Source organism: Rhizophagus irregularis, chromosome 23, assembly GCF_026210795.1.
Source record: "Rhizophagus irregularis chromosome 23, complete sequence".
Classification (NCBI taxonomy): domain Eukaryota; kingdom Fungi; phylum Glomeromycota; class Glomeromycetes; order Glomerales; family Glomeraceae; genus Rhizophagus; species Rhizophagus irregularis.
The window spans coordinates 1,139,289-1,165,280 of NC_089451.1; the positions used below are offsets into that span (position 1 = coordinate 1,139,289).

Sequence of the window (25,992 nt, forward strand, 5' to 3'; positions counted from 1 at the left end):
GATTTTATTTATTTTATTTTATTTATTGTTAATAAATTAGTTCTTAAAATAATTCATAAAGATTTTGTCAAATATCAGACATATATTAATTTTACAATAATTGTAAACATTTATTTAATGATAACTTTCGGGTTATCAAAAATTATTCAGGTTTATTTTAACCACAAATTCTTGAATACCTAAATAGCATACTGTGAAAGTTTCAAGTTTGGCCCGAAGTTCTGTGGCTTGGCCCGAAGCTTCAAAGTCAAATTAGCAGATGATCAGCATATATGTGAATTATTGAAAATTTCAACCTAAGGCTAAATTTGGAACCACATTTTATTTTGCTACAATACTTTTATATTTAATTATTGATAACCTAAATTATTAAACAAAACAGTTAAATATAATTTTTAGAACATTTATGGCTTGAGATAAGGCTTCAAAGTTAATGTGATATCACATTTATTATGATCGGCAAATGATCAACATGTGATATAGGGTATGTCCGCCCTGTTGCTTAATATATAAAGCATTATGGAGCGAATACGTATTTGGAACGACTAGCCGATACTGTAAATGATTCTTGGTACAACCATAACGTGACCAAAAGGATATTGTAATTCATAGAATAATTTTTATGGACATTGACAATGAATTTGGTCATAAATCGTATTTTAGGGGTTTCATTCTGATGATCTGATCGGGTCAAATACATGATAATCCGAAATATATTTATAATAGACGATGTATCACAGACTTTATTTTCACATGATAAATGTCACGTTTTGAGTATTTTACAGAACATCGTATTAATAAATAATTTCGCGGTTTCGGTTTAATTTAAAATAAAATGATTGTTGAATGACAACTTCAATTATAAAAATGACTTGAAAATCTTTAGATAATGTAATATTCAGAAGTGTATAGACGGAAAAAAAATAAAAATATAATTATTTTAGATATAAGAACAACTAAAAGCTTAACATATTACTAAAATTCCCTATTTCTCCTTAACAAAATTCTCTAGTTCAGTACAACGGCCAATATAAAAACTACCGAAATAAAATTTTGTTACCGTTATTATTTTCATCTAAAAAAAAAAGTATACAAACAAAAGAAATTCGTTATAAATTTACCTGTTACCATTGATAAAAATAAAATTCGAATAACAAAAATTGTTAAATAATACTTGAATATTCCATGGATGTTATATCCTTTGATTATTTCATTGGTACACTTACTATCTCATATTACTTTATCCATTCTAATGTGTTCATAGGATTAAATAAGTTATATCACTCGTGTAATAAAAAATAAAATCTTGCATTATGTGCAATATCAATCAAATGGAAATTTTGTCATATTAATTGCATCAAAAAAATAAGTGTTCAAAATTAACTATAATGTTAATGATAGCATTAAAATTTTCTTTATATGGATTTCAAGACTTAAATGTAAAAATTTAAAGCTTTTAAAGGCCCTAAATATTTCAAATTATTAATTCCATAAATATAAATCTTAACTTTGTTATTCGGTTTCATATTAATATAAATTATAATACAGTTAATTCACGTGTAATTTATCTGAAATTACATTCGGAATTGAAATATCATAAATAAATGATCTTACATTTTTCAGATTTTTCAGAAATTAATATTTTAGACTATTGTTTAATTATTATTTTTATATCTCAATTATCTCCTAAAGTTTTTATAGATAAAATGATTTGATTCAATTCAGATATACAGTATAGTAAATAAAAAAAATATATATAATTTTCTTTTATTTGGTGAAACATAAAATGATGATAAATATTAATGACTCTGATATTTGAAACGGATCAAGAGTAATTAATTATATAAGAAAAATATGATAATTACGAGATCGAGATAAAAAAAAAATAGTTTATATCATGGGAATTAAAGTAACTTTTAGTTACAGAAAATTTTATAATATCCTATAAAATGGATTGTGCCCCTACGTATATTTGACCTTCAACACTGAATTTACACATGATCGATTGATCAATTGTTATGTCTAATATCAAGATAAGGTTACGAAATACGTCAAATTGATATCATATTTAGTAATCCGGTCTAAAAAGAAAATACCCAATTCGCAAAAAAAAACTGAAAAGAAAATAAACTTCGTTCCATTTAAAGTTAAGTATTCGCCAATATTGGTATTAGTCTGTTTTCACATACACACGCCTCTTTTTGCTGCATGGGGATCATTAAGCCCGCTCGGAAGTTTGGGTGGATTACTTAATTAGACAGAAAGGATGCTGGGATACTACGCCCCAGGAATTACTTGCAAATCCTCCGTATTCAACATACGTGTAGGAGAGGAGTTTAGTGGAAAGAGTTTATTTCTGGGAGAGTATTGGTCTGTGTCGAGGAGGTCTACTATGCGTTAACACGAAAAGGACTAGCTATAGTTATATATTAGGGATTGCTTCGAAGTGTCATGCATACATGCGTCCAACCGCGTGATTGCGACTGAATAGCTTGTACCTGGATGAAGGCTACAAAAGAATATTGGTATATATGTCCATTAGTACTGTTAATTAACAAGAGACCTCTTTTTTTGCAACAATAGATGGACAAAACAGTCAATTTCACGCTTGATCCAAACCTTTGCCAGCCAATTTCAAGAATTAACCAATTTTTCTCTCTAAGACACTCTTAATGAGATGGAATCGTTTTGAACTTTTTACAAATTTTATATATCATAATGAGAAACCTGATACGACATCTCAAGAAGTATTAGATATTTATAACCAAAATCTTATTGACATTATTACAATCAAAAATATCAATTATGATATCGTTAATCATGTTCGTAGCAAAAGAATGTATGAGTTATTTATGTTCGGTCATAGTTTTCTTCCATTACCATCTAACAAACTTGCTTCCAAATGATCTTATCAGCAAGTAAAATAGTTGAAAACTATTAGGGATTCATTACTAGATATAAGAAGTTCTCGGGCAAAAGTAAGTAGTACGAAATTCACTGCATAATTGGGAAACACATGAGTCATTCTTTATTAACATAGTTTCTTTATTTTAGAAAAGGGTAAATATAACAGATGATACACGAGAAGATTTTCAAAACGTAAGAATAAATGATCGAATGAACCAGAAATCTGATGTTTATGCTGTAAGATATAATTAGTGTTTGTCATTCTTATATACCCAATTGTGGTATTGATCTCATTCTTTCATAGGATTGGAGTAGTGAGGTCAATAAAGCAAGTTAATCTGGACAATCGGAAATCACATCAGAACTGACATCAGAAGGATGAGGTATTGCCTTCACATCATAAGTAGATTGTTTAGTTATCACGATATTCAATTGAGACCGAATAGTTGCGTTCTTTTTTTTTTAGGAATCACAACTGAAGATCGCATATACGATGATTTGGAAACAAGTGATTTACCAAGTAAGGCCGATAATAAAGATAGTGAAGAACCTCTCAACCCCAGCTTATTAGATAGGAATGATACGAAAGATGATAAGAATGATTTTTGGTGTTATTCAGACATTTAATCAATAACTTTTGGCTGTTCCTGTTATTATGCAAATGGAACTCAAATACCTCCTCATAAAATCACTGGGCATAAGTGACAATAATCCTGACGAAGATATTTTCCAATCCACTGTATCTATTGGACAAAAGCGAAAATCATTTCCAAAGGTTAGAATAAGAATATAATAATAAATTTTTGTTATATAAATGTCGTCTTGAATTTTATACCCTATAAAAAAAAAATGTGTTAAATTTGTATCAAAATTATGTATAATATTTTGTCTTATAAATGTCTGAAAATGCACCAATTTGTGTTAATAAAAAATGCAGAATAATTATGTTAATTTTGTATTAAATCTGTGTTATATTTATGTTATTATTATATATAATAAAATGTGCAATAATTATGTTATTTTTATATTAAATCTGCGTTGTATTTATACTATTATTATACATAATGAAATGTGTGATAATTATATCAATTTTATATTGAATCTGTATTTTTATTAAGTATTACTATTAGCTAACTTGTTGGCTATTCTTTTAGATCGTCTATTAGATTTTTGATTTTCTTGCGTATCCTCGCCTTGATCTGCTTCTTGCATACTCCTTTTGCTATTATTAACCTTTCGTCCATATTTACTTTTTTGAATTTCGGAATTATTAGAATTAACTATATCTTGTCTATAAAATTATTATTAGTTAATAAAATTTCTATAAAATTTACTATTATATAATCTTTTACATACCGCATTTTTAAAATTCTTCTAGACTTTTTGGTATCCAATTTTTTATTAATGGATCTTGAATCGTCTTTTTATTTTTTTAATGGAGAAAATTAATTCAGGTCGGCAATCATACTTTTAAAATATAAAATTATAAAACCTTACCTTTACATTTATTGTCATTAGTATTTGAATTAGTATTTTTATTATCGTTTACACTATTTGCATCTTCATAATTAGTAGTATCAGTGTCTTCAACATTACCAGCATCTTCACCATTGTTAATATTGGCATCTTCATCATTATTAGTATCTGCATCTTCATCATTATTAGTATCTGCATCTTCATCATTATTAGTATCGGCATCTTCATCATTATTAGTATCGGCATCTTCATCATTATTAGTATCGGAATCTTCATCATTGTTAGTATTGGCATCTTCATCATTATTAGTATTGGCATCTTCATCATTATTAGTATTGGCATCTTCATCATTGTCAACAACATCATCATCATTAGTATTATCACTGTTAGTATTGGCATCTTCATCATTGGTAGCATCGGCATCTTCTGATACTGAATCTTAATTAAATGGAGATTTAATATATAAATTAATAAATAATAATCAAATAATATATATTATATACATACCATGAATTTTATTAGATTTATTAGTCTTAGCTACCATCACTTTACTTTTCATAACACGAGAATGCTTAACATTCTTTGTAACTTTTCTTTCTACTTTACCTAAAAATATAAAATAAATAAGTAATAAACTTTAAAAAATTATGTTTAATCAACATACGCTGTTGATTAATAGCACGACGCATCATCATTTGAATAGCCCAATCACCAATTGATAATGGAAAATCTGGATTATTTGATTTGTACTAAAATAATTTGTTATTACTTAATTGTTATTGTTATGTCAATTATAATATCATTAAACTGATATACCTTTTCAACCAAATAGCGTTTTTTAGTCATACTTATCTTGCGATATTCTGGAGTATTTCCATTCCATTTTTCTGCTATAAATTCACGCATAGCACTCTCAAATAATAATGATAATATTATAACAATGCATCATAGAATATTTGGATATAATTAAATAATATCTTAAACTTACTCTATACGATGCATAAACTTTATTATCAAGTGACAATAGCTTTGGCAGATCATACCATTTCAAGTTAGTTGGTTTTGCAATTGGTGTCTTCGTTTTCTTTAAAAAAAATGTTTAGTTTAATATTTGCAATTATAAATTAAAAAAAAAACCCTTACTTGAGAAATTGACATATCTTCAATATCACTTTCATTATCATTTATTTTCTTTTTATATTTTTTTAATAATATTTGTTCATTATTTGTTTCAGAATCACTAGATATAGTTGTTACTTTATTTGCTTGTTTGTTTTTGCGATGTTTGCGCTTCTTTAATACTTGCTTATAAGTTAACTCATCTGTCTCAGAATTTTCTGAAACATTAATAATTTTACGTGTTTTGTTATATTTGTATACTTTTTGATTATTTGAAATATTAGTTTCAGAGTCACTAATCTCCTTATTTGATTTTTTATGGTTATTAATATGTTTAGCTTTAGAATTTTTACCAATGCTTGCTACAGTTAAAGCTAAAGTTTTACTGGAGTTTTGGTCATTTTTAAGTCGTTCTTTTCGCAACCGTTCATTATCAGCTTTTAATATTTCTAGTTGACGTTTCATATAAGCCATTTCAGGATCACTTATTTCATCAACAAGTTTCTTTTTATTTCGTATAGCAGGTTTTTTGTATTTTCCCATATTTTAAAAATAAAAAAAATAAAAGTATTTATTTCAGTTGTTAAGAGATTTTGAAAGAAAAATAAATATATTTTCGTAAATATATTGTTTGACAAATTTAATATAGTATAAAGTATAAGCTATTTTATAGTTAATATTATACTTTCGTAAATATATTGTTTGACAAATTTAGTATAGTATAAAGTATAAGCTATTTTATAGTTTGTTTGACAAATTTAGTATAGTATAAAGTATAAGCTATTTTATAGTTTGTTTGACAAATTTAGTATAGTATATGAATTATTACATAATTATAAAATCACATCAAGTTCAAACAAATTCTAATATATGAAATACTTAATTAAAAAAAATATTAATCATATAAATTTTTTTTTCAATGTAACTTTAAATTTACAATTCTTTAATATCTTATATAAACCTTTTTTATAAGTTACAATTTTAATAATTAATAATTTGAATAAATAGTCCAAAAAAAGTAGTATTATTATGGAGATATCTGATAATCATACAAATCAAGTTTATTGTCGATGTTCTTTATGTGCTGAAAATGGTTATGGTGGTGCTTGGGTCAGTAGAAACACTCGTTCTAGACATATGAAAACTGAACGTGCAAATCGGTATCAATATTCAAAGCCACTTAATTCAGAATTAACAAGTGACGATGCCAATACTAGTAGTAGTACAGAAACACAAATGTCAATACTAGAAGATAATGAATATAATACTGATAATAGTACAGAAATACAAATACCAATAGAAGATTCTTTAAGGTTTTTTAAGTTATATAATTATTATAACTGCAATTTATTTACTTTATTAAATAAAATTTTTATCATTTTAGTGGTACTACTTCAGAAAATGATCATGTAATTTATGATTTGGATAATTCTTTTGAAAATTCATCTGATGAATTATTAAGCAGTTCAAGTAGTATGATGTCTTATGATGAAGTTTCAAGTGATTCAAGTTCAGTGACTGATATTTTACAACAAGGTATATTATCAACTTATTTTAACATGTAATAAAACTTTATTATCTATTAAATTAATTTATTTATTTATGGATAGAATATGATATTTCTGAAAGTTTATTATCAGCACTAAGATTTCTGAAAGTCAAAATTGAGCACAATTTAACAGATGAAGCATTTCAAGAAACTATGATGGCATTTAATAGTAATCCGATCAGTTTACATACAGTTAAAAAGCAATTGAAATCTATTGTTCATATTGAACCTATTTGGATAGATATGTGTCTTAATTCATGCTGTGCTTATACAGAAAGTTATAGGAAATTAACCAAATGTCCAGTATGTGGATCTGAACGATTTCAACATAAAAAACCATGTAAACAATATTCATATTTTTCACTTATTGAACGCCTTACTATTCAATATAGAAATTATGATCGTGCTAAAGAATTACGTTATAGAACCAATTATACTTCACAAAAATTATATAAATGTAATATTCAAATAGGTGATGTTTTTGATGGAGATCATTATAAAGAACTGGTACAAAATGGACATTTTCAGGATGAACGTGATGTAGCATTATTAGCTTCAGTTGATGGTTATCAAATATTTAGACAGAAGTCAGATGATTGCTGGATTTTGTTATTTATTTGCTCCAGAAATTCGAGTTAAAAAAGACAACTTTTTAATGGGTGCAATTATACCAGGTCCTAAAGAACCAAAAGATTTCAATTCTTTTCTTGCTCCTATTGTTTCGGAATTGCAGGAATTAGAAAGTATGATATTAATTTATATATATTACATATATATACAAGAAATGGTTACTATATAGGATCAAATTGGATACGACGAAATGAAACTTGGGCACGTGTTAACTACTCAGTATTGGTAAGTAATTACTCAAAAATTGTTGTTATAAATGATGATTAATATTTAACTATTTTATTTTTTAGGTTTACTTGGAAGTTGACATATATTCAAATAATCAAAGACGTACACCTGTATTTGAAAAAAGGCCTTTTTATGGTAATATAGAATATTACCTTATGTATGAGTTCAATAATGAGAAATCTATGCTCGCTTATATCAATTGGACTGCATCAGTATCAACAGATTCAGTTGGTTTAAAATATTTTACTAAATTTGCAGGTTATGATTTTATAGATGTTATTGCAGTTGAACGATGTGTTGGATTTATTAAAGTGGATAATAAATATTATATAGTTGATAAAGAAGCAAATAATACAATTATGTAATAATATAACTCAGTTTTTATATAAAAATTACATATTTTTTATACAAGTTGAACAAATTACACATTTTTAACACAGTTTACTAAATCTAATACTATTATAACGTAATATAACTCATTTTTTACAATTACATAGAAATTACATATTTTTTACACAAGTTGAACAAATTACACATTTTTAACACAGTTTACTAAATCATTCATTTTTTACAATTACATAGAAATTACATATTTTTTACACAAATTGAACAAATTACACATTTTTAATACAGTTTACTAAATCGAACTTTTTTAATAATGTTAAGAATTACATAACTACCACACAAATTGAGGAATTTTTACACAGAATATACACAAATGTAGACAGAATTAGCCTGTTTGTTACACAAATCATTTTTATAGGGATAGTGAGCATTTTTAGTAACTATCATTATCTGCTCCACCTCATCAAATACATCAGTCGAATCAAGATATGGAAAAGGAAGTTGATATCAATTACAGTCGAACCCATGCAGATCCACAACTATTTCTTCCGAAACAAGTACAGCCAACTCACAAACTGTGGATATCATCAATGAATCTATGATAGAATTAGAGAAAAGAGCGAATGAAACGGTAGTTTTGCTTGATTTCATTGAGTACAATCCTTTGTTTCTCTAAGTAATTATTGATGACTACTTACAGATTAAAAGGCTTTTACCATCTAAGGACCTGGAAGAGATATGGAAGTTGGTTATGGATCGTAGAGCGAAAAAAATATAAAAGTTCAGTGAGTATTTTCCATGTATGATTATGTGCAATTATTAATCTAGTAACAAATATTGTCAACGTCTTTTTGTAAATTCAGAGCAATAGAATTAAGAATAATCGATTTGACGAACTGGCCAAGTCTTGAGTGGTCGCGAATTCTGAAGACTGAAGATAAAGCGAAATTATTCAGAACGTGTTGGCAAAAATTATTAAAAGATCAAATTGATGAAACTGTAATTCATTTAATTGATGAAACCAGTTTGGTGATAATGCTTATATTTGTTATATTTATTATTTGTACCATGGTATGAAAAAATGTTAATTCATAATGTTTATATTATAGAGAAATTTAAATGATTTGAAACAGTTAAAAGATAAACTATCAAACATTGGATCCGAAGATGGCAATTTATCGGCCGAAATTATTTCTTTTTTGTAAATCACTTAATACGCTTAATACAGAACAAAATAAATATCTTAACTTCTGTCATTTTTTTCTACAGTCATAAGTGTTACAGACGTAAAGTAAATATATTGTCTCTCCCAACATGAGAAAGAGACCATATATTAAGAATTATATCTCCTATCTTAACTGATCTTTTGGAGGAATATGATAGCGGTCGTTTCCAAACATATTGGTACAGGACCCCGGATAATTATAATTGAGGTCATATCTTACTATGTTTTAAACTTTATTTTTCTTTTAACATGTAATTTTATTAAGTTAATATTATTTTTTACCATAGAAAAAAATGTTTCTTTTGAAGAGAAGAATCTTTTGATACCAAAAATCTTGTAAATCTACTGATTAGAATTTGAGATAAGTATCGTTACACAGGCAAAATTTGGCAAAAAAATATACGCTTTTTCACTATCGGTATACATAGCAATATACAAAAAAATAAAAATTACTATTATTAAATATTACTTTTTAAGTAACAAAATTATAGAAAATAGGAGGGCAATTATTATTACAAAGTTTTGTATCTATAGCTTTAAAAGTAAGTTCAGGATGACAAGGGTAAATTTTTAGCATAGAAGATATGACCTTAATTATAATTGTCCGGGGTCCTATTGGTACACTACCTGATACCTGATTTTTTCTCTTCAATTAGATGTTAAAATTTTGTAAATACTTAGGATCGAAAAAATTAGATGCTGTTATAGAGTTACGCAATTATGGTATGAACTGGTAACTGCGGAAGTTGGCATCACTCAAAGAGCATGATGATCTGAAGTTTCGTGAGGATCATACAGCATTAAAAATAGAATTGAAGGACATACATGATAGATAACTTCTATGATGTGCTTCATTTTTTAAAAAAAAGAAAGATTTAGCTGAAATCTTATTCATGGGAATCCAAGCAACTGGTATGAAGAATGTTTCGTGATTTTTGTTAATTCATCTGAATGGATGTGTATTCACCCTCGTCTCAATGAAATTAATAGGTCAAAAGTGGGCAATATATTGTCTATTATATAATTATGACGTTAATTTTTGATTATTTTATCAGAAGTTGCTGAGTTAATTGTTCCAAAAACCATATTGGCAGCGGAAAGTTTATTGGGACCATTCATTAAAAATCTCTTTGGGTTTAGAGTGAGCTTTTTTATACTATTGATGCGTCTTTAACTTTTAATTTTTGCCAAGTACCAACAAATGTTTGTATTAATATAGCACACATTATTGATGCTTAACACAAAAATTACAAGAATGGTAATAGCTCGCCAATCTACACCTTCTCCACTTCTGAAACCCCAAAGGTTGACCGAGTGAAAAATGATATTTTTTACAATCTTCGACGATATTTATTAAGATTAATAATCTACTGCGCTACTTATATAATGCTTTAACTATAGAGATTTGCGTTACAATTCGAGCAAAATTTAATATACATTGTGTGTTTTTTAACTCATGTATGTATGATATGACTGTATGCAGAGTGTTGCATCGGAAAATAGTGTTCATTTTAAAACTTTTTCTTGGTGCATTCCGAAACGGAATTTACACGTGATTTTTCATTGCCTAAAATAATAAGTAATTATATAATAATTTACTAATTTCTGAAACATAAACGAAGTGGTAATCTAAATTCTAACTAAGGATGAAAAGCCCGAAATCTTAACGTTAAAGCAGAAAGTTCGATAATGTAAAAAAATAAATTTTTCTGCGCAATTTTATCCATGCTCAGTTGCTACGGAAAATCTGATTGGTCGATCATCTCGTGATTTATAGAAACTCTAGAACTATTGAGGGAGGGATCTAATTAGCCGAATCCAAAAATTATTAATGTGGTTTCACCCGAAGTTCTTTGAACAATCGAATAAAAATGAATTTGGAAATCTATAAAAAGAAATTTCTCGACGAAATTCTTTTGTGATCATCAGCTGATTTTTTGATTTTGTCGATCACTGCTGTACGACTGTAATACGTTTTATAATGCCGTGGTTTTTTTTTTAAAAAAAAAATTCCCTTTTACTCTTTTTACTCTAGCTTAAACATAGAGTTGGTGTCATTTTTATTATCCAAATATGGAAGGATTTAAGCTCAGTGATGATGTATTCGAGTTAATAAAAGATTTTACTTATTGGAACTTAACAGATGAGCAAGAATTGTTAATTGATAAGCTAATATTAAATGAAGAATTAAAAGAACGTTATAAAAAGAATGGTTTATGCAAAGAATGTAAGCAGCCTAATACTGGTGAAGCTTGGTGTAAATCATGTAATTCGAAACATCTTCAACAAAATTTCAAAAATTGGACTAGTGGAAATAATAAAGTTGATAAGTTTATTCAAAAAACACAACTTGAAGGTAAAAGTTATAGAAATATTTTAGAGTGGATTGAATATGATAGATTTGAAAATGTTGAATATTTGGCCAAAGGAGGATTTGGAACTATTTATAAAGCAATTTGGAAAGATGGATATATGGAAATGTGGGATTCTGGAAATAATAAATGGATGAGAAGCAAATGGTCGTCTGAAAAAGATTATGAAAATTTTCCAGTTGCTTTAAAATGTTTGCATAATTCTCAGGACATTACAGCTGAATTTTTAAGAGAAGTAAGTTACTTATTTATGTGTAAATTTTAAGATATTGTTCTCTTATAAATGCTAAATTAGCTAATATTTATTATTTATGAATTCATTTTTAGATTGAATTACATATTGTTACATCTTCTTTTGGTGTTTATGTAAATCGCTGCTATGGAATTACTAAAGATCCAGAATCTAATAATTTTATGATGGTGATGGAATATGCAAAAAATGGCAGTTTAAGACAAATTTTAGATAATAGTTTTAATTCAATGTATTGGAATGGAAAATTGGATATTTTACAAAGGATTGCAAATGGTCTTAAAGATATTCATAGCCAAGGATTAATTCATCATGATTTTCATTGTGGTAATATATTAAATGGTGTTGATAATTATACTTTTATTACTGATTTAGGATTATGTCGACCAGCAAATGTAATACCTTCTCAAGATGAATACAAAAAAATGTTTGGAGTATTGCCTTATGTAGCACCTGAGGTTTTAATAGGAAAAGAATATACTCAAGAAAGTGATATATATGGATTCGGAATTATTGCATATGAAGTCTGTACAGGGCTTCCTCCTTATCATGATATTGCTCATGATAAAATCTTAGCTATTAGCATTTGTAACGGGCTTAGGCCAAAATCTAATTATAAAATCCCTCAACTAATTTTGGACATAATTAAACAATGTTGGGATGCTGATCCTTTAAAACGACCTAAAGCAAATGAATTACATGTTTTATTGGATAATTTAGAAACTAGTTATGATAGTGATGATGGTCATGAAATACAACAACAAGTTGAGGAAGCAGAAAGAATTAATGAAAAGTTTACTTCTACTTCATTACCATATAATGGTACTACTCTTTCATATACTACAAATCCTCAAGCAGTTTACACGAGTAGACTTTTAGACTTTAAAAATCTTCCAGAACCGAAAAATGCTATTGATAGCAAAGACAATGATTCATTTGAGTATTCAGGTAATTCATGTATTAGTTATTTTCACAAATTCTTGAAATGCTTATTAATATAAGATCATCTTCATCTTACAGAATCCATAGAAGCAATAGATTTCACTAACTCAACCTAGGTACTAATTTACATTAACTTTTATATGTTTAATTTTGTTAATAATATTTAACAATTCACTTCAATAATTTCATTTTGATAGATGAAAACAACTAAAAGAAAGAAAAGGATGAAAATTTACAAATTTTCATAGTATATATTTCTTCATTAGTATTTATTGTTATTTATTTTCTTTATTACTACTATAGTATATATATTTTATTGGAATATTCTTTTTACGATAGGAACTTAAATAAGTATTGAGAAGTATATAAATATATAGGATAAATTAAATAAAATGTTAATGATGTAAAATCATAACAATAACTAATAAACTATATTGATATTTTTTTTTACAATCACATTTTAAAATTTAGCTATATAATGTGATAAATATAGAATAAGGAGATTCTCAAAATTTCCTGTAAGATAAAAAACATTGATTATGATATATTATTATACATAAACCCTAGGCTTTTATATGTATCTTGCAAAGAAACTAAATATATATTTTATTAATTGTAAATCAGAGTGATACGTCATTAGTTACTTAGTAGCTTGGATTATGTCATAATGCGGTATTACAAACTTAAATTTTCAACATATACATACTGCACTAAGAATGAATGAAAGTTGAAATTTCTTTTACGTTTTAGTGATATGATACAATAAGCTGTAGTTGATGAAAATGTGAAAAAAATATATATATTTCGTTTGATACAAAATATGCAAATTTTCCTTTATAAACTATATGAATCTAGATCAGTGATCAGATTGACACTATGGAGTTACGCCGTTACGCTGTTACGGTGTAATGCCGGAATTACCTAGTGAATCTATTAAGTGTGGGGCGCAGTATTATATTTAGTTTAGGTATATAAAATTATAGAAATAATATTTTGTGTAATGTTACAAATGTAACATCCGTAACGACGTAAAACTATTCTTGTGTTCACATTTATTTTTGGATTTGGGAAAGGGATTTATGTTCGGGATATACAGGGTTAGCGATCAAAAATGAAAGGTTTTTCATTTTTACAAGCCAGCGTAAAAGTTGAGAATGTAAAAGTTGTGGAGCAAGAGTTTGCACAACATTTTTGTTAAGTGAGCCAGGCTGCCAGGGTAAAAATCATGATAAGGAAAGATTTCATTTCAGAAATGAGGTTTGGAAAAACACAGAGAAAATATTCTTATGAAAATCATTTTCTAAATAAGGAAGAATTTATCATAGCACAATATGTTTAATTAATTTATAATTTAGGAATTAATAACTTATTAAAAATATTATTAAACTAAGCATTATATCGATTTGTATTAACACATTTGTGTAATTTCGTATTATTAATAAAATCATCATTTTTGTTAAGACTGCGGGGCAACGTAAATTACTGCGGGCGTAGCTCTTACAACGGTCAGTGCCTTTTCTTCCAATTCTTATTTTTAATAATAATTATTTTTCCTAATTACCGTATTTTTTTGCTAAAAATTTTTTTATTTTTTCAAGTAATATAATCAAAATAAATGATTTTTTTTATTTGAATAAACATGTTTCGCATGATTTTTTAGTTAGGATAAATATATTTTTTTATTTAGTAAAAATAAAATTGGTTTAAATTAAAAATTAATAAATTAATATAATTTTTAAATTACATAGATAATTTTTTTTAAATGATTAGTATAATACTTATTTAATATTGTTTATTTTCTTTTATTAATAACAAGTTAAACTACAATAAAAGTGTTCAAGAAAGAAAAAAATATTTTTATCACTTTATTATTATATGAACCAATATTTTTTAATTGTAAATAAAAAAAAACTATTTCAACAAATAATCACTATCCATTTAATCAATAGATTATTTTATTTATATCTCTACTTATTTATAGTATAATATTTTTATGTACATAATTTATTATCTGTTATATATATTTATTAAAAAACATTAATCCCGGTGCGAAGCAACGGGTGGCTGCTAGTAAAAAATTATAATAATTTAAAATCAGAATCATTAGCATAAATTTTGTAAAATAAATTATCAAATCCATGTACTATATAATATACAAATAATAATTGGTGCTAAAGCAATTTTTTTTTTTTGAAAATCTGTATTAGGGCTCCGCACGGGCCGGGTCGGGTCGGATTACCTGGTTAACCCGAACCGATATTTTTTTTCAGGTCGGTTCAGGTCGGGTAACCTGCTCTGACCTGACCCGACCTGTCTCTGTAAAAAATTTGATCCGTGTTTTATCTTTCCATGTTTTTTCCGTGAATGTATCATTTTCATGGAATTAATAGCCTTAAATCATGGAAATTTTCATCTCGCTAACACGGATATCCGTGAATGTATCATTTTCACGGAATTTTTACGGAAGACACGGAGAAATAATGGAAATATTCGGATAAAAATTCCTTATAGGGTGTTGACCGGGTACTTCGGGTAACCTGATTGCTTCGGGTAAACTGAAAGGTTTAAAGCGTAATAAATTTATTAAAAAACGTTGCAAAACGTCGGTTTTTTAGATAGTTTAATTTAAAAAAAAAACGTTTTGCAATGTTTTTAATAAATTTTCAAAAAAACGTTTAGAAACGTTTTTTTTTATTAAAGAATTTATCAAAAAAAAACGTTTCCGCACCGTTTTTTATTTAATTAACAAAAAAAAGGTATGAAAACGTTTTTTTTATTAAATTTTCTATTAAAAAACGTTTTCGCAACGTCTTTGTTAAAATTTTTAAGAAAAAACGTTGCGAAACGTTTTTTTTAATTAAAATCATTATAAAAAAACGTTGCGAGACGTTTTTTTTATTACACTCAATTATAAAAAAACGTTTTTGCAACGTTTTTTTCACTCAATTATAAAAAAACGTTTTTGCAACGTTTTTTTCACTCAATTATAAAAAAACGTTGCGAAACGTTTTTTCTCTTAATTATAAAAAAACGGTGTGAATCGTTTTTTTATTAAATTATCTATTAAAAAAACGTTTCGCAACGTTTTTATTGCTTTTTAAGAAAAATTCGTGCGAATTTTTCTTTCTCCTAAGCATTGACCAAAATGTATGACGGGTCAACAGGTACCCGGCTGACACTGACCCGACCTGAGTCAGGTCATGAATTTGATGACCTGACCCGAATATTTCCGTTGGGTCACCCGATCTGTCAGGTCAGGTTGCGGAGTTCTAATCTGTATTACCAAATTTTTCTTTTTCTGTCAAAATCATAAAAAGAAATTTCTTAACGAAATTCTTTTGAGTTCATCAGCTGATTTTTTGATTTTGTCGATCACTGCTGTACGACTGTAATATATTATATTATGCCGTGGTTTGTTTTTTTTAAAAAAAAATCATTTTTACTCTAGTTTAAACATAGAGCTGTTGTCACTTTTATTATCTAAATATGGAAGAATTTATTCTCAGTGATGATGTATTTGAGCAAATAAAAGATTTTGAATTTTGGAAATTAACAGATGAACAAAGTTTGTTAATTGATAAGCTAATATTAAATGAAGAATTAAAAGAACGTTATAAAAAGAATGGTTTGTGTAAAGATTGTAAGCAACCTGAAATTACTCGTGTTTGGTGTCAATGCAAATTTCAACAAAATTTCAAAAATTGGACTAGTGGAAATAATGAAGTTGATAAGTTTATTCAAAAAATACAACTCAAAGCTAAAAGATACAAGGAAATTTTAGAGTGGATTGAATATGATAGATTTGAAAATGTTGAATATTTGGCCAAAGGAGGATTTGGAACTATTTATAAAGCAATTTGGAAAGATGGATATATGGAAAAGTGGGATTCTAGAAATAATAAATGGATGAGAAGCAAAGAGTCATCGGCCAAAAATTATGAAAATTTTCCAGTTGCTTTAAAATGTTTGCATAATTCTCAGGACATTACAGCTGAATTTTTAAGAGAAGTAAGTTACTTATTTATGTGTAATTTTTAAGATATTGTTCTCTTATAAATGCTAAACTAGCTAATATTTATTATTTATGAATTCATTTTTAGATTGAATTACATATTGGTACATCTTCTGTTAGTGGTTATGTAAATCGCTGCTATGGTATTACTAAAGATCCAAAATCCAAAAATTTTATGATGGTGATGGAATATGCAGAAAATGGTAGTTTAAGACAAATTTTAAATAATAATTTTAATTCAATGAATTGGAACAAAAAATTGGATATTTTACAAAAGATTGCAAATGGCCTTGAAGATATTCATAGCCAAGGATTAATTCATCATGATCTTCATTGTGGTAATATATTAAATGGTGATTATAATTTTACTTTTATTACTGATTTAGGATTATGTAGACCAGCAAATGTAATACCTTCTCAAGATGAATATAAAAAAATGTATGGAGTATTGCCTTATGTAGCACCTGAGGTTTTAATAGGAAAAGAATATACTCAAGAAAGTGATATATATGGATTCGGAATTATTGCATATGAAGTCTGTACAGGGCTTCCTCCTTATCATGATATTGCTCATGATAAAATCTTAGCTATTAGCATTTGTAACGGGCTTAGGCCAAAATCTGATTATAAAATCCCTCAACTAATTTTGGACATAATTAAAAAATGTTGGGATGCTGATCCTTTAAAACGACCTAAAGCAAATGAATTATATGTTTCATTATATGATTTATATTACGATTATAGGCATAATGATTGTGAAATCAATAAGCAAAGTAAAGAAGCAGATAAAATTAATAAAAAGTTTACTTCTACTTCATTACCATATAATGGTACTACTCTTTCATATACTACAAATCCTCAAGCAGTTTACACGAGTAGACTTTTAGACTATAAAAATCTTCCAAAACCAAAAAATGCTATCGAGTATTCAGGTAATCCATGTCTAGTTATTTTCACAAAATTCTTGAAATGCTTATTAATATAAGATCATCTTTATCCTATAGAAACCATAGAAGCAATAGATTTCACTAACTCAACCTAGGTGTTTAATTTTGTTAATTATATTTAACAATTTACTTCAATAATTTCATTTTGATAGATAAAAACAACTAAGGGAAAGAAAAGGAAGATAATTTACAAATTTTCATATTATATATTTTTTTATTAGTATCTATTATTTGTTATTTATTTTCTTTATTACTACTACAATATATATATTTTATTGGAATATTCTTTTTATGATAGGAACTTAAATAAGTATTGATAAAATTTATGAAGTATATAAATATATAGGATAAATTATATAAATGTTAATGATGTAAAATCATAACAATAACTAATAAACTATATTGATATTTTTTTTTACAATCACATTTTAAAATTTAGCTATATATATAATATGATAAATATAGAATAAGGAGATTCTCAAAATTTCCTGTAAGATAAAATACATTGATTATGATATATTATTATACGTAAACCCTAGGGTTTTATATGTATCTTGCAAAGAAACTAAATATATATTTTATTAATTGTAAATCAGAGTGATACGTCATTAGTTATTTAGTAGCTTGGATTATGTCATAATGCGGTATTACAAACTTAAATTTTCAACATATACATACTGCACTGAGAATGAGTGAAAGTTGAAATTTCTTTTAAAAATTTCTCGGTGATTATACAAATTTATATAGCAAGTATATAAGCGTAAACCTGCGTTTTAGTGATATGATACAATAAGCTGTAGTTGAAAATGTGAAAAAAAAATATATTTCGTTTGATACAAAATATGCAAATTTTCCTTTATAATCTATATTTTTTTTTATATAATTTTTCTGTATTGTTTATTTTGTTTTTTAGACTTGAATCTAGATCAGTGATCAGATTGACACTATGGAGTTACGCCGTTACGCTGTTACGGTGTAATGCTGGAATTACCTAGTGAATCTATTAAGTGTGGGGCGCAGTATTATATTTAGTTTAAGTATATAAAATTATAGAAATAATATTTTGTGTAATGTTACAAATGTAACATCCGTAACGAGTTATCCTTTGTATAAAAAAAATTAAGTTGGTTTGATAATAATATTAATTGTGCTTTAACTGAATTATTTACTTATTAATATTTCCTTTACCTACTAACGATAAAATAAATTTTTTAAAATTATGTTTATAATACAATCTTTGAAGATTAAATCAATCGTAGCAACAATATTACAAATGTGTATTATCCGATTGTTAAATAATCTAATCAACAATTAAGTGAAAATCTGCATTTCAAAATAATTATAAAAAAATTTTTGCTTTGAAAACTTTTTAATTCGAGATTGTTATCAAAACTGGTATGACTTTTGACTAAAATTGATTATCTCCTTTTGGCATAAAAGACAATACATATACAGTGTCTATTACCAACATTGTTTGTTTCTACCGACCGTATACTTTGTAATATACATTTTTTGACATATTATATATGCATAATTTTATATTAAATTTAATAATGAATTAACACGAGTAGGTTTAACTTATTCTTAGTAATTAATTAATTTATTTTCGATCAGATCTATTCATGTGACTCTAACCATCCTCTTGGCGTGGATGTTCTAAAATGATCAACGTCAGTATAGCATCGTTCGCACAGCGTAGATATTATAAAAAAAAAATACTTTTGTTTTTTTACTATTTTACTTTTATATCCTCTTCTCATTCCCAATCCTGGATAAGTGAAAAGAGGTAATGAAAATTACAAAGCATGAAAATTGAAAATTTACAATAGTATACAATATAAAAAAGAATTTTGCTCGTATAATGAAAAAGAAAAGAGAATAAAATTAAATTTAAAGTAGTATTTGGTAAAAAAAATTCATTTCTTCATAATTTATAATTTTATTGATTTTTATTTGAAATTTAAAGCTTATTAGGTTATTCAAATCTTAAATACTTATAATGACAAAGTAGTCGGAATACTATACATACCGACTATCATTCAATTAAATTTGAAAGGTAATAGTAACTGTCAAACATAATTAACCTATTATTATTCAATATCTAATAAAGTGATCAATAGTTTTATCTAAACCGTCCTCACGTGTCACAATAGCACGCAACACAATTTTATGGCCGCTTCATTTTGTTGGTCGCCCTATACAGAATTAAATTTGTAAATGTTAATTTAACCCTTTTTCAATATTCCTTGTTATATCTCTCTTTGGAATTATCGAATTTGAAAACGATATTTACTACGATCATGAGGTTTATTGTCGCTTCGTCCACCTTTTATGTCAAACTGTTAAAGCAACTGTAAGAGTTTGTATTTTTTTCTGATTTAATTTATAATTTACTACCTTTCTTGAAAAAAATCAGCTTATTAACCTATTTAAATAACTTTATGTTTATGTCTTTCTTGGATAATATTTTAACTCTTTTTTATGTCATACGCGTAACATATATGTAATATAAAATAAAAATTCATTCATTTAGTTTTTATATATTTAGTTATTACATAAAATATTGTTAGAAAATAACATGATGTAATTATCATTTTTTTAAAAAAATACATGGTAAGCGTATTTCATATATAAAACTATACAAAACCAACAATATATAAGAAATATTTGGACCGTGCATGTGACTGGACGACATAGTAAGTAACGTGAGTGACGATCATTTTTCGTATTATCACGTGAGAAATTTTTATGGGGACGCTAGCATATTTAACTATGATTTGTCGCACGCTTTCTCACAATATATAATTCTTTGGATATTCTTTATTTTTTTTTTAATATCAAATTTAATATCTTTTTCCATAAATTCAACACAACTACAATCTTACATACTCTACATATTTGTTAATAAAATACTTTTCAATCCTTAATGGTATATGGAGAATTCTATGGAAAACATAATCAAAAATATTATCTTCAAAAGGTAATTACATTTTCTTGAAGAAATTCGACATTGAGAGTTTTGGCATTAATAGAATATGTAAGTACTGTATATACAACGTTAAATTTAGATTTTGGATATTAGTGACTCAATTTCAAATATCTATATTGCAGGGCTGAATCTATAATAAAGAGATTATTTAGAGTTTGCAAATTGTATAAATATATAGACAAACTAAATTAATATAATAATCTTACCCAAAAAAATCGCTTCTATTGAATTTTAAGAATATGTAGATAGCCATCGAAAATGTCATAATGATCCGAAGTAACAAATTTTAAAACTACTGCTATTACGAAACACTTATGTTAAAGTATTTATTCAATATACATAATAAAATATACGAATACATACTTTTTCAAAAATGATGTCTTAGTTGTATGAAAAAAGTACGTTACGAGTTATGTTCGGAGAACATAAAATGTTATGTTAAAAAAAGACACTCATTATTAAATAATAATAAATTAATTCTTTATTTTTAGATCGTATCCAAAAATTTATATAATTAATGGAAGACCATAAAAATAATAATATAAAGTCATCATTTCATTATTGTTTCAAAAGACTGAAAAATCAATTAAACTTTTTATGATTTTTATACCTGTATTAATGACAAATAATCCCATATAAGTAACTTTATATATTTATAGTATGTATGTCTGTTTGTTGTACATACTTATTTATTTAGGTTTATGAATTGTGGAAATGTTGAATTGAATCTAAAACTTTTAATGGAATTTATGAACAAAAGTAATCTTAAATTTGGTTATGAAGTCTCAATTTTTTTTACAATTTACTGCAAAATATTCAATCAAATATAATAACAAATGGTATAAAAGATTCTTATAGACCTTCATTATATAAAAAAACCGAGAAAATCGCAAGGGTCACGAAAAAATCTTTTTTTTAATTTTGAAAATGCTAAAGATTTCTGACAAATATATATATATATATAATATGCCTTTGAAATTTTGACACAAATAAGCTTGAGATATATATATTTGAAATCTAGAATACTGTAAGATCGCTGTATTAAATAATAAAATAATAAAATAGTAAGTTGTTTTTTAACGTGAAAACATATCTAACACAAGTCCCGTGATTGTTGATCGCATCTTTTTGAAAACGGCTAATAAAATAGCCTACTGATAACCTTTATCTAAAAAAAAAATAAACTAGCTCTTTTTATAAAAAAAAATATTTTTTTAGGCGAAACTATTATTGAAAAAAATTACTTTTTTTCTTGTAGATACGAACTTCGGAATAAGGTGTAGGTAAGGTATTTAGCTAGAACTTGAGAGCAAGAAAGAAATGTCAGTGATATTTCTAACGTTCCTTTTTGTAGGTACTTACCTGAACGCGATTTTGGCATGAAATAGAAAATTGGAAATCGGAACTGGAAGGTAAAGGAACATCTCTAAGAAAAACTTAATTCTCATTTGTAATATGGACTCGTGGTATGTTCAACCTAATTTTGATCTATTTCTACTGCAATTAGTAATATGGAGGAATCGTTAGTTAAAAGCTTTACTAACGTCCTTTCGTTTTCCTACCTTTAAAATTATTTTCGAAAATGGATTTAGTTTCAAAGGATAACATTAGGCGTGGTGAAGTGCAATAAAGTTGCCAATAAGACTAACCCAAAAAGCTACTTAGAATAAAAAATCTGGATACGTTTTTTAATAAATGTTTTTATACGATTTTGTTTTTAAAATCTGTTGAAAGGATACGGGAAAATACAGAATTCGCATGATTAGGACACTGAATTTATAATGTAATTATTGTTTTGTAATTGATAAATATAATTTCAATAATTTTTATTATATAAAATGGCAACCATTTTATATAATAATCTGAAATGGCAAAATACTTCATGAAATCAATCGAGCTATACCATAGACAGTAAATCCCTGCGGATAATTTTTGTCTTCGATCGTGATATGAAAAACATCGCCCTCATTTTCTTAACATGCGATTCATTCAAAATTTCTAATTGTATAGAGCAACACCGTTCTGACGCTTAACATACTTGCTGAACTTGTTATTGAAAAAAACTTAAACTCCGAAAATATTTCACCTTGGTTGTATATTTCTCTTATCTCTAATAAAAAAAAAACTTCCAAAAAACCAATACGCTATAAAATAAAGGAAAGATGACAGTTTGGATAACAATAAAGAGTGTAAAATTTCTAAATTAACAACCTTTCATATAACCTTTCTGTCTTTTTCTATCCTGAAAATTTTGGTCATATGATCGACACATTACATTATCCCTAGATCCCGAAAATATTTTTCTTTTCCAGTAAAATAAACTTCTAAAAAAATAAATGGCAACTGAATTTAATAAATTAAACATCTCTGATAAAGATACTAATGCAATAAACTCCAAAAATTGCTCGTTTTGCAACAAACCTTTTGCTAAAAAATTATGGTTTAAAGAATGTATTGATTCTTTAGAAAAATTAGCAGAAATGGTGTTATAAAAAATGGTAGAATTTGGATGATTGGTAGAAAACACAAATAGAATTGTATGGAGATTTGTAAAGAAAAAGCCTGGCTGATGTTCACTTCAATGTAATGTCCTATTTAATACGAGTTATTAAAATTCCGAATGATTATTATAATACAATTTTATAGATCCGACATTATGAATTTTATGCAAGTACAACATTGATTTATTTTTATTGCGTCTCTATTATTATATTCAATTTATGTAGTAAATTTATCCAAAGTAAAGTAAAAATAGAATATTTTACATACAATACGTACAGGTGCGTATTATGATAATCGAAAAATCGATTAATCATAAAAATTTACATCGCATCAATAAAGTATCTACACTAAATACATGACTAAAAACTTAGTTATCCTAAACTAATCTAAAATTTTTGATTAGTACATAATAAAAACCTATAACTCTTATCAGTGTAAATACTATAACCTAATATAAAAATATTATATATAAAATTTTTAATATTCATTTTTCTGCAACCGAATATCTAACAATCTAAATTAATTTAATTAATTTTTATAAATGACTAATTATGAGAAAAAAATTATTTTTTTTTGTAGTTCTATGCTGATTCAACCTAAATTATTTACGATAGGTTGTAATTCTTTCTTATAGACCAAAATTTTTTCTGAAATTTTTATGATGATTTTTTTTTTTTTCAAACTAAAATTCTTTGTTGGGTGACGTCATTCAAAATTTCGTTGAATTTTTTTTTATTACTTATGAATTATTAATTATTAATACTAATAAAAAAAAGACTTAGTTACTATTCACATTATTATTGTTTTTATTTATTTGGTTGTTCCCAACCTCTATATTTTGAGATAATTAACTTTCTTACATTAAATTTTTTGCTATTGATTATATTGATGCGATCATCATGCATATTTGTATTTCTAAGCAGTCCAGGTTTGACTCTCCGCTTTATTTAAAATTATTTAAGGCAAAAATGATGATTGTAGACTATTGTTTAAACTATTTTTTTTTTACTTTTTTTTAAAAAAAAAACTTACTACGTGACGCAATAGTTTTTCTAAATCAGAGTAAAGATGACTCATATATTAAACTCTCACAATATAAATATTTTGTCATTGTAGACATATCGCGTGATAAGAAAAATAATATAAAAGGGGACACCTTCCTAACAAAAAAGACACTACCTAATAAAAAAACTTTTACAAAAAAAGCTCTAACAGACAGGAAAAGGTCCCAAGCCGAAACTACAAAAAAAAGAGAAACGTTAGATAACGTTTCTTTATTAAAATAAAAAAACATAAATTGTTTCGCAACGAAATGTTGCGAAATTTACCGTTTCGTAGTTGTTTCCGAGTTTAAACTCTCCTAACAAAAAAAACAGATAGGAAATATTGTTTCCAAATTCTAAACCCTCCTAACAAAAAAAAGATAACGCTAACTCCTAACCCGAAAGTTTATGATGATAACTTCAGCGCTCTTGAAGAAATTAAACAAATAATTTTCGTAATTATCAAGAACCATTTTATAAATTTTGTATTATACTCCTCAAAATAAATAAATAATTAATTAATTAAATTTTATCTCTTCTTTCCTGACTTTAAAATAGAAAGAATTATCTCGGGTTTAACGGCTTTAAAGGGTTGCAAATAGATGACTGGGGCCCATCATACGAGAACCCACCTCAAGGTTATATCTTTAACTTTAAAAGTGGAGCCTTGGTTAAGGTACCTGAATATAAAGTCATCAGGTTCAAATTCACCGTCTTGAAGACATAGTAGTTGGTCTCAAGAACCCATTCAACAAACCCTTAGCACTCGTTGCACCCGAAAAACAATCTGTTATCGGAAAAAACTTTACGCGGAATCACGTGACTTCTAATGACTGGGTGCAACGACTGCAACGTCGTCATCCCTCTTCCGGACCTCCATTTTTGTCTAATATAAAGGTATGTCGAACTGTTTTCATAAAGCTAAAGAGAGTGGACTTTGCCTGCCCTCTTTCTGGTGAAGGTGAACAAGTGGATGCAATGATCAAGGAAGTTATGGCAACCTTGTGAGCTGGCAGGTCTATCTATGATAACTCTGTTAACTGACGGACCTGGCTGAGATACGAATAAGATCTTCTCCGTGTTGAGGTCTACTGTTCCACAATCAGGAATAGTTATGTTCCTTCCTCAACTTCTTTCATGCAATGATTTGTTCTCATTGAGGACTTTTGGATTCAGAGAACTGGAAGCGCTTCGTGGCCACAGTTTTACTGTGAACGTCCTTCTCTGTTTTCAGAATTTCTGGATGATAACAAATCTTTGTGTGTCCAGGAGAGATGTCAGCGAAAGGACACAATAACCTAAAGCTGTGTTTTTGTAAGTTCTTTCAAACAGATACTTGTAGCTATACCTTTTATTGTGCAGTTTTCAGGAACGGACGGTGAAAACATCGACACTAATATATAGGAAGAAGATCCGGACTGCTTCGTTATGTTACTTGATACTTTAGAAGGATACT

At 26.8% G+C, this 25,992-nt stretch overlaps 6 protein-coding genes across 6 annotated transcripts; 5 read left to right on the forward strand and 1 right to left on the reverse strand.

Annotated features, from left to right (window-relative positions):
- Nucleotides 1-2,672: 2,672 nt before the first annotated feature.
- On the forward strand, nucleotides 2,673-3,534 carry OCT59_015221 (uncharacterized protein; the record flags this gene model as incomplete). Its single annotated transcript, XM_025326720.1, has 5 exons — nucleotides 2,673-2,839; nucleotides 2,942-2,978; nucleotides 3,055-3,144; nucleotides 3,212-3,239; nucleotides 3,374-3,534. The coding sequence occupies 5 exons, from the start codon at nucleotides 2,673-2,675 to the stop codon at nucleotides 3,532-3,534; spliced, it is 483 nt and encodes a 160-aa protein (XP_025174724.1).
- Nucleotides 3,535-4,020: 486 nt separating this feature from the next.
- Nucleotides 4,021-6,048, reverse strand: OCT59_015222 (uncharacterized protein; the record flags this gene model as incomplete). Its single annotated transcript, XM_066139869.1, has 8 exons — nucleotides 5,527-6,048; nucleotides 5,372-5,467; nucleotides 5,200-5,295; nucleotides 5,048-5,132; nucleotides 4,891-4,989; nucleotides 4,405-4,821; nucleotides 4,264-4,327; nucleotides 4,021-4,198 (listed from the first exon to the last, which is right to left on the reverse strand). Exons 1-8 carry the CDS (start codon nucleotides 6,043-6,045, stop codon nucleotides 4,021-4,023), a joined length of 1,554 nt encoding a protein of 517 aa, XP_066002702.1. The 5' UTR covers nucleotides 6,046-6,048.
- A 483-nt stretch (nucleotides 6,049-6,531) lies between these two features.
- OCT59_015223 (uncharacterized protein) lies at nucleotides 6,532-8,274 on the forward strand (the record flags this gene model as incomplete). The annotated part of the gene is made up of 6 exons (XM_066139870.1): nucleotides 6,532-6,815; nucleotides 6,887-7,038; nucleotides 7,113-7,616; nucleotides 7,678-7,794; nucleotides 7,851-7,906; nucleotides 7,972-8,274. The coding sequence occupies 6 exons, from the start codon at nucleotides 6,532-6,534 to the stop codon at nucleotides 8,272-8,274; spliced, it is 1,416 nt and encodes a 471-aa protein (XP_066002703.1).
- A 2,098-nt stretch (nucleotides 8,275-10,372) lies between these two features.
- OCT59_015224 (uncharacterized protein) lies at nucleotides 10,373-10,797 on the forward strand (the record flags this gene model as incomplete). The annotated part of the gene is made up of 3 exons (XM_066139871.1): nucleotides 10,373-10,391; nucleotides 10,535-10,620; nucleotides 10,699-10,797. The coding sequence occupies 3 exons, from the start codon at nucleotides 10,373-10,375 to the stop codon at nucleotides 10,795-10,797; spliced, it is 204 nt and encodes a 67-aa protein (XP_066002704.1).
- A 755-nt stretch (nucleotides 10,798-11,552) lies between these two features.
- On the forward strand, nucleotides 11,553-13,159 carry OCT59_015225 (uncharacterized protein; the record flags this gene model as incomplete). Its single annotated transcript, XM_066139872.1, has 4 exons — nucleotides 11,553-12,086; nucleotides 12,179-12,428; nucleotides 12,789-13,049; nucleotides 13,122-13,159. The coding sequence occupies 4 exons, from the start codon at nucleotides 11,553-11,555 to the stop codon at nucleotides 13,157-13,159; spliced, it is 1,083 nt and encodes a 360-aa protein (XP_066002705.1).
- Nucleotides 13,160-16,529: 3,370 nt separating this feature from the next.
- Nucleotides 16,530-18,097, forward strand: OCT59_015226 (uncharacterized protein; the record flags this gene model as incomplete). The annotated part of the gene is made up of 6 exons (XM_066139873.1): nucleotides 16,530-16,668; nucleotides 16,996-17,051; nucleotides 17,144-17,198; nucleotides 17,442-17,493; nucleotides 17,800-17,987; nucleotides 18,060-18,097. The coding sequence occupies 6 exons, from the start codon at nucleotides 16,530-16,532 to the stop codon at nucleotides 18,095-18,097; spliced, it is 528 nt and encodes a 175-aa protein (XP_066002706.1).
- Between the last annotated feature and the right edge of the window lie 7,895 nt (nucleotides 18,098-25,992).